The 11,354-nt window shown below is 40.3% G+C and overlaps 2 protein-coding genes and 1 long non-coding RNA gene across 7 annotated transcripts; 1 reads left to right on the top strand and 2 right to left on the bottom strand.

Moving 5' to 3' along the window:
• Positions 1–850: 850 nt before the first annotated feature.
• LOC112166480 (nuclear intron maturase 1, mitochondrial) lies at positions 851–6,310 on the top strand. Of its 5 annotated transcripts, none has more exons than XM_024303341.2 (2): positions 851–4,238; positions 5,053–6,310. In XM_024303341.2, the coding sequence occupies exon 1, from the start codon at positions 871–873 to the stop codon at positions 2,977–2,979; it is 2,109 nt and encodes a 702-aa protein (XP_024159109.1). In that variant the 5' UTR covers positions 851–870; the 3' UTR covers positions 2,980–4,238; positions 5,053–6,310. The 5 variants fall into 5 exon arrangements, with proteins under 5 accessions (XP_024159109.1, XP_024159111.1, XP_024159112.1 ...); XM_024303343.2 differs by lacking the exon at positions 5,053–6,310 and having other exon boundaries at positions 851–3,379; positions 3,612–4,243; XM_024303344.2 differs by lacking the exon at positions 5,053–6,310 and having other exon boundaries at positions 851–3,379; positions 3,684–4,243.
• A 103-nt stretch (positions 6,311–6,413) lies between these two features.
• LOC112203088 lies at positions 6,414–7,233 on the bottom strand. Its single transcript, XM_024344109.2, has one exon. The coding sequence runs from the start codon at positions 7,065–7,067 to the stop codon at positions 6,600–6,602; it is 468 nt and encodes a 155-aa protein (XP_024199877.1). The 5' UTR covers positions 7,068–7,233; the 3' UTR covers positions 6,414–6,599.
• A 1,497-nt stretch (positions 7,234–8,730) lies between these two features.
• LOC121049087 lies at positions 8,731–10,297 on the bottom strand. The gene is made up of 6 exons (XR_005799293.1): positions 10,218–10,297; positions 9,997–10,061; positions 9,685–9,838; positions 9,385–9,564; positions 9,030–9,167; positions 8,731–8,946 (listed from the first exon to the last, which is right to left on the bottom strand). It is a non-coding gene; the product is annotated as an uncharacterized LOC121049087 (long non-coding RNA).
• Positions 10,298–11,354: the final 1,057 nt, after the last annotated feature.

Consider the following 11,354-nt stretch of genomic DNA (forward strand, 5'->3'; position numbering starts at 1 on the left):
TGGGTTTTTTTGGTAATTATGAAAGAATTGCTTTCTTGTTTCGGTTTAGGTTGTTTTTTTTTTTTGGTACAAAAAAGTTTAGGTAAGAGGGAAGCTTCCCTACACTACCAGGGTCAGGGCAAACCTACGACCTCAAATTTCGGTTTACGTCGTTACTGCAATATCTCGTCCTCTCGTTTTGAAATTCAATTCACATTTTTTGTGGTATTTAAAGTGGAATTCGTTCAAGTAATCAACTTCGGTATAACTTTGTGCCTTCCATTTTCGACATTCTACAACTTGTATTTGGTGAAGAACTTGTAGACTGTTTCAAGCAAAAGGCTTTTGCGATTTCTACTACGGTTGTTAAAGAATTATCGGTAGTGATAGGAAATAGATCTATCACTTGGGCCAATAGAGTTCAGCGGGGATGCTACGGGACTCTAGCCAGATTTCAGGCCATGTTCCAGCATGAGAGTGTTTGTTTTTTCAAATATTAGTCAACCATTCTAGTTGATCGATTATTGAAATAGTTAAAGAGCAAATCTTCGTTTTGTTTTGAGTATACTTGCACTTCTATCTCATGCGCCATCGTCACATTTCTTGTAAGATCGACGTGCTATCTTATTCGCGGATGTTGTGCTTCGGATTGGTGTGTGCGTCACACTTCTAATCTGATAATATGAAATTTTGGAGACGAAATTTTTGTTAAGTAGGATGGTAACTAAATGATTATCAGTAAATTGGAGTGAAAACAATTATATATAAAAAAAAAAACTGCGAGTCACGCCACTTGAATATAATGAGAATTTGCCAATTTGGACCGTATGTACTATATAGCAAGGTTGCTGTACTGGTTTAATCTTGCCATCCCAATCACATTGAACTGGCATGGGAAAGGGCACCGCACACTCCCTCCCTCGCTTCATCTTCTCACTGCGACCTTTCGTCGAGCATCTGGTGCGCACCTCCCATTTTCCCAGACCTTCAAATTTCGCCCGCGCTCTCTCTTCTTCCCTCATCGCCCCACCTCCCCTGAAAGACCAGCAAGACCCCTACGCCCTCCTCAAACAAGACCCAATTGAAATCTGCTCCAATCTCTGGGTCAAAGCCTTCTCTTCCCCACCATCCACCACCTTCCCCAACCTCACCGGCTTCCTCTCCAAATTCGACCTCTGGGTCCTCGCCTACCAGCGCTGCTGCGCCCACGTGACCGGCACGTTCCCTCCCCGCAACGCCGTCCACTCCCACGTCCTCCACGACCTCCTCTCCCTCCGAAACGCCGTCGTTAAAGGAAACTATGCCTGGAACAAGAAGACCCACCAGTTCATTCGGAGCCCCAACGAGAGGCCCAGCACCGAGGTCGTCTCCAAGCGGAAGCTCCAGGCTATGCTCGACTCCGACGAGCCTTGCTTTCAGGATAGGATTGTGCAGGAGGTGTTGCTGATGATCATTGAGCCGGTTTTCGAGGCCCGATTCTCGCCGAAGGCCCATGGGTTTCGGCCCGGCCGGAATGCCCACACTGTCATTCGGACCATCCGGAGCAACTTCGCCGGGTACTTGTGGTTTCTGAAGGGAGATATCAGTGAAGTTTTCGAAAATGTGGATGGAAATGTCGTGATGGGTTGCTTGGAGCAGGCAGTGAGGGATAGGAAGATATTGGGTTTGGTGAAATCTGCACTCAGAGCACCGAATCGGATACAGAGCAGTGATGGTGATGAACACTGGCCGAGGAAGAAGAAGAAGAAGAAGGTTTTGAAGAAGAAGAAGATTTTGAATGAGAAGGAAGCGAAACCGGACCCGTATTGGCTCAGAACCTTTTTCAATTTTGCACCTGAGGAAGCAGCTAAGGTACCTTGTTATGGGAACTGTGGAATTTTGAGTCCTTTACTTTCGAATGTGTGTCTGAATGAGTTGGATCAAGTTATGGAAGAGAAGATAGTTGAGTTTTTTAGGCCATCTGAGAGTGATTCTATATGGAAAAATTCGATTTATGATGGTTGTCATAACCCGGCTTGGCCGGAATTTGTGCCTGCGAGTGGGGATGAGAAAACTAGGAAAATGGACTACATTAGGTATGGGGGTCATTTCTTGATTGGTATTCGAGGGCCTAGAGAGGATGCAGTGGATATGCGAAAGCAAATCATTGAGTTTTGTGAGAGAAGATTCGGGTTAAGGTTGGATAACTCTAAATTGGAGATTGAACACATAACTAGGGGAATTCAGTTTTTGGACCATATAATTTGCAGGAGGGTTATACACCCTACACTTCGGTACACAGCCACTGGAGGTAATGTTGTGAGTGAAAAAGGTGTAGGGACTTTGCTTTCAGTTACTGCTAGCTTACAACAATGTATTCGCCAATTCCGGCGGCTTGCATTTGTTAAGGGTGATAAAGATCCCGAGCCATTGCCCTGCACTCCGATGCTTTACTCGAGTCAAGCTCATACTAACTCCCAGATGAATAAGTTATTGGAGACCATGGCTGATTGGTACAGATACGCTGATAATCGCAAGAAAGTTGTTGGTTTTTGTGCTTATGTGATTCGCAGCTCTTTGGCTAAACTGTATGCTGCGAGGTATAGACTAAAATCAAGGGCCAGAGTGTATAGTATAGCTACCCGCGACCTCAGTCGTCCACTGAGGGAGAGCAGTAACAACTCTGCACCTGAATATTCTGATCTATTAAGGATGGGACTTGTTGATGCAATTGAAGGTGTTCGGTTCTCGAACATGTCTTTGATCCCATCTTGTGATTACTCGCCATTTCCTAGGAATTGGGTTCCAGATCATGAGCGGCTCTTACGAGACTACATCAGACTTGAAGACCCAAAGTTCTTCTGTGCCTTACATAGATCAATTAAAAAAGATGGTTTAAGTTTGCCTCAAGATGAGATATCTGAACTTCTGTGGCATTTCAAGTCCGTTGGGGTTCGGAACTATCTGCTAAAGGAGAAAAGGAAACAAAAACATGATGTCGTGGAAATGCGTGGTACATGATGAAATCTTTCAGTGAGCGGAATATGAAACTTCCTCAAATTGTTGACCAGGCAGAGACCTGCTTGAAATGCTAATGGCCATTGTCCACTTCCATGGAAAGGTCTGTGAGCTAAACATAATGTACTTCTTTCAGTGTCTATTTGCTTGTAGCTGTAGGCCTGTAGCTGGACTGAGAAGGAATGACCGTGATTTGGGATTTGAATATTACGCATTAATAGCTGGCCAATGGTTTGATGACAGTTCCTCAAATGGTCTGCCGCCAAGTACTGTTTTGCTTAGCAAGAAATCATTTCAATGATTGAGGCCCTGGTTTTGGGGGGTTTGATAGAGGACACGAGTGAAGATATTTAAGTTGATTCTATGGATAGTATGCTTCAAATGATCAAGAAAGGAGTCCAAAGTAAGCTTTTGAATATTTGCTGTTGCGACTTTGGCATTTGTAGGGAAGATAAGTGATCACAGTATTATACTACAACCAACTTTCATGCATCACTAATCATAGAGAATTCATAAATCTAAGATAGCCTTGATATTCATATATAGCATTTATCCATCACCAACTGATACAACCTTATTATAAGTATATTTGATGCTTAGACTTCTCTGAATCCTTGAGTGGTACAAAACTACAGACTTCGGTGCTTGCTTTTCTGGTTTTCATCATCCTTGTCCTGAAATCCTGAAGCTGGGTATGTTCCTGTTAGGCCGGTGGGAGTTTGAATGCAAAGCTTCTCTAGAGCAAGATCTTTGAAGCAGATTTAAAAAACAGAGATCCGGAAGAGCATGTCCTTGTTGGCACAACCACTGAGTTTCTTGATCCTACCTTTCTCAACAAACATTGTGAGCTCAGGATCGTAGACGATAGTCTTGCCAATGCTCCTGAACCTGTGCTCCTTCCTTCTTCTGCTTCAGCGAAACAAAGCCTGGAAGGTCGGTGGTGCCCTATCTCCTCAATGTCTGATTGTAGGACGCCTTTGGGAAGACAACTCTTCCCACGGTTCATGGAACTTCTGCTTGCAGAGAGCTTCACCCTGGTAAATCTCCGTGTCATTTCTGCAACTTTTGATCAGTTCAGAAGCCATCTTCGATACTGGAGGAATTGGCAAGAATTAAGAGCTACCTAGAGAAAATTGTATAGGGTTGGAGCAACAGGATCTATCCAACTAGAAGCAGAAAAGTTGCAGCTACTTGTACGCAACACACTTTAATGTGGGTCATTTAGCATGATGAATTCAATCTGAAGCCGATTCTTCTTCATGGTATGGTAGTAACCTACTTGACTAGGGGTTTCTCCCAATACGTATCATTTTCATTTCAGCCAACCTATACGTATATAATTATTAATTAACAAATGAAGTGATTTCTATATATTGAGAAGTCAACAACTATTGACCATAAAATTATCCCAATCAAAATGTATATTCGTCTGACTCAACATCCTAGTAGTGTCAATTTGTCCTTAATTTGTGCTTGATAGCCAAAGTCAGGCTATAAGGACCCAATCGAAAAAGCTTATGTAATTGATTACTTGCAGAACAAGAATACTTATTTATTTCATAATTTAATTAAAATTAATTACTTATTTTCAGTGATAGATTCCTGCTCAAACTTCCCCTAACAACTCCGAATGAAAATAACAGCCAAGCAAAAACTCCTTACTATAAAGTAAAATAAACTTGACCAAGGCTTCCTTCACCCTTTCTCCCCTCCCCCTAAGCAAACCCTAATAAACTGTTGCTCCCTTCTCCACGTCATTTTGAAGAAGACAGCAGCGCCACGACCTCTCAGCTTGTAAGTATATTGAACTAGCCTCCATTACGGTGAATTGTTTGCTTCAGTTTCTTTAATTAGGGCACAATATATATAGGGTTTATGGTATTTTGTTTCATTCATCTCCTCATACTTGCTTTATTTATCTTGATCATGAACCTGTTTTCTTCTCATTCACAAATTAAATCTTATTAGGATGTATAAGAACTATACTAAGCTTACTGTAAATGGCCGGTTCAATAGTTAGGCTTGAACAGATGCATTAGTTCTGATTACTGATCTTATTTAATAAAAAAATGCTAGCTGATCTTCAACCATGTCTACCGAGAGACACTACTTTCTTAGTGAGGCGCGGCAGGAAAAGACAATTGATTTCTTAAATGAAACCCGAAGAGGAATGGTTCTGCTCAGATTGCAGCTCTACAAGCTTACCGGGAGTGGTTGGATGGATGGAGACGCCTATGACGACGTTCCAGTTGCAAGAGATGTTACTTATGAAGAATCTCCCATCTGGACAGAGTCTCACTTTTGGATCAGCCTCTCATCTCTCAAGCACTTGCCGAAAAGGAAGAAGCACACTGAGCTTTTTACAGAGGTTCTAGAGGATTGGAGTGTGCCAAAACCTCAGCAGCCAGCTATTATTGCACAATTGTTTCAAGTGGTTGATGGAGCTTCCCCCAAGTTGTCCATCATTGTTGCCGTGCGCAGCCTCATTCTGCGGTTGCGCATTGTGAGTAGCTTTGGTTATGATGCAACGGAGCTCAATCCTACAGCTGAATCATCCACATTCGTTGAGGAGGGTTTGGAGAAAGTGGGCCTTGAAAACTCGGGAGCTACAGAACACAAGAAAACCTCTTCATGTGTTTTGTGCATGGAGGGCCTTTTCGAATCTGACAACGGTGCTCAACAACTTACTCGCTTGCCCTGCTCGCACTCTTATCATGGACGCTGCTTACTTCAGTGGCCATCAGAGATAAGTAGCTCGTGTCCCTTGTGCGAAAAGCCAAAGTCGAAATTTCATGCTTGTCGGCAATTTTGGGTTCGGATGGTGAGGAAGCACGTGGGTACTGTGATATCTGCTCTGATTTTTTGCCAATTTTTCAAGCCTACTCTTCAAGTCCAGCCTACTCTTCAAGTCCAGCCTTTAGAGACCTCCCCTGCCCGTCCTAAAAGCTGGAAGCAGAGTCTGCTTGAAATGGATGAAATGATGACCATGACGGCAACCAAATTGGTAAACGATTTCCAATCCGGCAAACTATTGAAGCAAATTAAGAAAGAATGGTGGAATTCAAGAAGGAATGCGAAACCAAATGTAGTCAGACATTAGAGAAAAAAGAAGTGCGTGGTTCAGAAGCTACCATCTCTAAGGATAGAAACTCTGCACAGATGGCCAATACCCCAATCCAAGGAAAGAATCGACATATGTGTCTCTTCAAACCTTTTTCGTTCGTGAGGTGATTCCAATTCTTCAAGCTTTGATTGATTTGTTTCTCTTGTTTTTTACTCTTACGAAAGAACATCCAATAGTTGTTTACTCTTATGAAAGAACATTCAATGTCCCATCTCATGTCTAGAAAAATAATCAAAAGATCACCTAAAGAAATAGCCTAGCTAATTCAAAATCTGATATGCAAAATGGCTAACATTCAACATTCTTGTTTAAAGTAATCAGCAGTCAATCAAAAACTAAGATAACCAAGCACTCAATATCCATAATCATTCAACAGTACTGGTATGGTTCAACATGGTATAACAACTCAATCATCAAACAAAAAAGAAATTGACAACCCATTTGACCCTTGAAGCTAATTTGAATCTAATATTACCATTTCCAAAATCACAATTAGCCTTTACTTTTTGCCATTAGTACCATTTCCATCTTCACCTTCTTCAAGTTGAAACGCCGTGATCGGGAAGGACCTCGAGATTCCGGTGCCGTTGGCGAAAGTGATCTTATCGGGATCCGTACTCGGATCCACATAGATATCCGAAATGGACACCCAGATCAAAATCTCCTTACTCTTGACCCCGCTGAGACGCCTCATCCGATGCTCCTCCACAAACCCCATGACCTCAGTGTCGTATGAAACCGTGCGTCCCACGGCATGGAACCGGTGCTCCTTTCGCTTCTTCTGCTTCAGCCACACGAACCCCGAGGTGGCGTTGTAGCCGAACTCGACGACGTCGTCTAGAGGGAGGAGGCCGCACGGCAGATGCATCTTCTCGAGAAGCTGGTGGGACTTTTGCTTGCATACGTCTTCGCCGTGATGGATCTCGGCGCCGTCTCTGTGGGTCGCGATTAGTTGCTGGCTTGACATTGTTGGTTGGTGTGATTAGAGAGAGAGAGAGAGAGAGAGTGTGTATGTGGTTATAGAATTTGGGAATGGAGATGGGTGTTTCTGGTTGATATATGCGAATTGCATGCATGAGGAAATGGTGTGTTCTTATAAGTAATGACTTTTTCAAAAGGTTTTGGTGAGGGAGATGGGAAGCGTTTTTGTTTTGTTTTGTTTAAGGGTTAAAATGAGTAAATGACCCCTATTGAGAAATATTATTCACACATATCCATTTACTTGCTAGATACACACCTCCAAAGTGTATTGTCCATCTTTTTCCTTTGACTTTCTTCACTGACGTCTTCTTCAAAATATAATATTACCAACAAAGGAGTACAGCTACGGTCATAGAGTGGCTCCCAACCTCCTTTAAACCCAGATACTACTCCTAATTTCAAGCTTACACTTCACATCTTGCATTTCTCTTAGCCAATATATAATCAAGAGATGATATGCCTAAGTGCCTAACCATATACAAATTGAATCTCATCAATAATGAACTACGGAACCAACATCATGCAGCATCATTCACCAATAATGGGTGGTCTTCCCTCAAACCAGAGACCCAAACTTCTCCGGCTACGGTATTCTCTGATCACGTTGGGAAAACCAAGAGGCAGACATGGGTTGCAAAGTTGATTAGGTCTTGAATCCTTGTTATTGTGATTGAATAGAACTTATAAAAGCTTTGGATCAAATATTTAATACCGTAGTGATGTTATAGTCATATAATTGGTGGGATTGTAGTTAAGGAAAGAAGGGATTATTATTTGGGATATTAGATGCTGCGGTACTTTGCAGCTTGTGATTCCTACTGTTGTAAGTAATTCCTTTAACAGTAGCTCTGCGTCTTGTTTTACAAAAGCTTAAGCTCCACAGTCATTATTGTGAATGTGTTCTATTCTCAAATTCAAAGTAATATTATTAGAGTGAATGGAGAAGAACATAACATGCGAAAATGTCATTGACCAAAATTTAAGTAATATAAAAGGAGTTGGCCTTTTTTTTTTTGAATAAATATCATGCATGTCGATATTATATAAATTTTTTAAGCCAGAATAGTCTATTACATATTCTCCCTCTACCGACTATGGGTAGATAAAAAGTCTGTGGACAGGCTAGACATTAATGCCCTATGGCCACAGCCATGATTTCATGGCCATTGATGGTATTAGGGACAAATTACTGTGCCTATTGGTCTTTAGCCACAGATTTCCTGTCCGAGACGACTTGTACTAACTCCATTTTGATATTTTCCCATTTGGGCACCACAAAAGCTGTCCGTGGTACATGAGACTTCAGTATTCATGCGCTGCTCTCACCTGATTCTGACATTGAACAATTTCTCTTCTTATTTTATTACTTTCTATTAACCATTGTTTTTGGACTCAGTGGCTAATGTGCACCCACCTATATTTTAATATTTATCTTTCTTGTCCGTGCCCATATTGGTTCCATAACCAAAAAAAAATTTGCTCCGACCCATCAGGCTCGGCACAGTTAAATGCAAGCCTAGCAAAATAGAATTGTCTTTTACTTTAATAGTCTGAATTGTTATAATATTATTATGTCAACAAAATGCAAATGGAAGCTCACGTGCCCAGCAATCAGAGAAACATATAAGCCAAAGGGGAAAAGAAAAAAGTATACCATAAATTCCTCACACAGCTAAAAATCAAACACTTGGCCTTTCAAAAAAAAAAAAAAAAATCAAACACTTGGACAAAAACTAGTAAAATTATTTACCTATCCCTAACTTTGGAAACTCTATTAATAAGCGGAGATCTTCAATGTCTTCCTTTCATTGCCTATTGTTCTCAGAGCTTTCAATCAACGCAAACAATATAAGCTCCTTGTCTCCCTGCAAGCATAATGGACTTCTTATACACAACAAAAAATGCATTACAAAGGCTCATTGATGAACAAAAAGCAACAAAATATTACCTGACCAGAAATGATCTTATCAGATCCCACATATGACAAAATACAATAAATGAGTAGTTAGAAATGCATCACAATACATTTCATTTATCCTGTTGACAACCTCATTCCAAACAAATGATGCACTATGCATGTCCCATCCTAATACAAGAAAATCAAATTGTCAGCACCTTAACTCAAAGGTAAGGGGACCATGTACTAAAGTTGCAAGGTAAACTAAGGAAGAAAACTTGCACTGCCATATCTGACAATGTATTAGAAAAAAATCAGAGAAGTCTTGCACCAAGTCAATAAGGCAGAGGTAGGGGATTCAAGCATCCAACAATATATAACTTCTTAAAAACATACATATTCACACCTGATAATAAAGCAGGCAAGGTAGCAGAGATCTGATTGAGTCTCTATAGTGTGCTGGATGTATCTCAACAATTTCTTCATCTATCATCTTTGTTATCTGCTCTAGTAAAACTCTAATATTTGCACCCATGTAAGAGTCAGGACTATACCATATCTTTAAATATGGCAGTTGTGAGAAAGCCTGTAGAAGAGAAGTGACTTAGAATTAAAGAGAGAACACATCAACAATTGACAATGAATAATAATAAGATAAATTGACATATGATCAAGATTTTGGGATGAATATTGTAATACAACCAACCTGCATAATGGTTTGGACAACATTTGAAGAAGTATAGGTGATTGTTGGCACAAGCTCATGTGCAAAAGCTTTCATTTCAACAATGTACTTAAACACAGAGAAATTAATGATCATCAAAGAAAGAATGTAAGATCCCGCGTATAAGAGAGCATCACTGCAAGAACAAAAAATTGTAAAGGATGTGACTGAATACATGTGGATCTTTCCACATTAATTAGTAATGACTGAATACATGCAGTAAGTGTCACAATTTTAACCTCTATCAATGGTTTGCCATATTTTGTGTCTGCGAGTAAAGTAACTAGCACGAACCTTTAGCAATGATCGATGCTCCATAGGATGACATACATTTTTGTTGTAATCATCTTCCAGAAGGCCTATTAAGGAAATGTAGTTAATTTTAATGGTAGCTCTAACTTCTATTCTAGAAAACGCACTACATCTAATTGTTCCAAAGTTCGACATACAAAGATAGATCAGTTTCTCCAATATGCCAAAGGAATATCCACTCTCAAAAGCCGAATACAAGTTACCTAGTAGCTGAAAACAGGTCTTGCCATATGAATCCTTCCGATTTGTCTGTATGTGGTATTCTGGTTTTACTAACTCCAGAGTTGTTTCTGCATCACAAACTCACATAATACACTAAGTTATTTACCCAATAACCATCTAGTAAAATGATACATCATATCATAACAATAAATAACAACATATATGTTCTTTTAATAATTCTAGAGCTGTTCCTGTATCAAAAAGTCACATAACACATTCAATATATTAAATGATACATCATATATATTAGCTCTAACAACAGAATGATAAAAGCCATATATGTACCATACACTTGTATCAAAATTTAAACAATCGAACAAATTAAATCGAATGAAAGAGTGATGAGAGACTACCAAAGTAATAGCAGCCAATAGCTTTGTGAGGCATGGTGGAGCGGAGAGATGCGGTATGATTGGAATATAGCCTCTCATGATCATCAGCATGCTCCATAGCATCTGCATCTTTCTTGAACTCCGTCGCCAAATGCTTGATCACATTGGTGTTGCCGTATCATATCAGATGACATGGCCTTAATTATGTAAGAGGAGAATATAATCCAGTGATAAAATAAAAGCCACAGAGAAAAGCAATAGCATATCCTTATCTAAATCCAAATCGTAAATCAGAAATTCAAAAGATATCCATATCCGAATACCAAACATGTATATCAAGAGAGGTGAGATCTAACAAGTTACAAACCTCAAGCAAATGAACAGGTCATGCATGACTCGAAGACAGAATCCAATGTTAACTTTTGGCTAGGGGAAGTGCCTAGAGTGCAACGATCACCGACTGACAGATCTGACGACAACCAATATGGCTGTGCAACCGCGATAAAATACAATTAAAGATTTAGTGGTCGAGATTTTGTTCACCTTCCTCCGCTGCATCAATTTGGTGGGTAAGTTAACACTCGCTGTTGGACGGAGGGTGACTATGGCAGTGGAGGGAGGAGAAGAGGAGGAAAGAGAAAGAAGGACTCTGATGCACAAAACTCTTATGTCACAATACGAAACCAGTGGGAAAAATTAGTGGGCGACGGACGAGTTTATTTTTATTTTAATTATAAAAATATTAAAAATGAATATTTAATTCAGTTTGTGTGGACCTGCTTGAGA

Source organism: Rosa chinensis, chromosome 5 (genome assembly GCF_002994745.2).
Source record: "Rosa chinensis cultivar Old Blush chromosome 5, RchiOBHm-V2, whole genome shotgun sequence".
Lineage (NCBI taxonomy): Eukaryota > Viridiplantae > Streptophyta > Magnoliopsida > Rosales > Rosaceae > Rosa > Rosa chinensis.

Excerpts from the sequence above, each read along its gene's own strand:
- LOC112203088 (XM_024344109.2), bottom strand. The coding sequence starts at position 7,067 with ATGTCAAGCCAGCAACTAATCGCGACCCACAGAGACGGCGCCGAGATC.
- LOC112166480 (XM_024303341.2), top strand. The coding sequence starts at position 871 with ATGGGAAAGGGCACCGCACACTCCCTCCCTCGCTTCATCTTCTCACTG.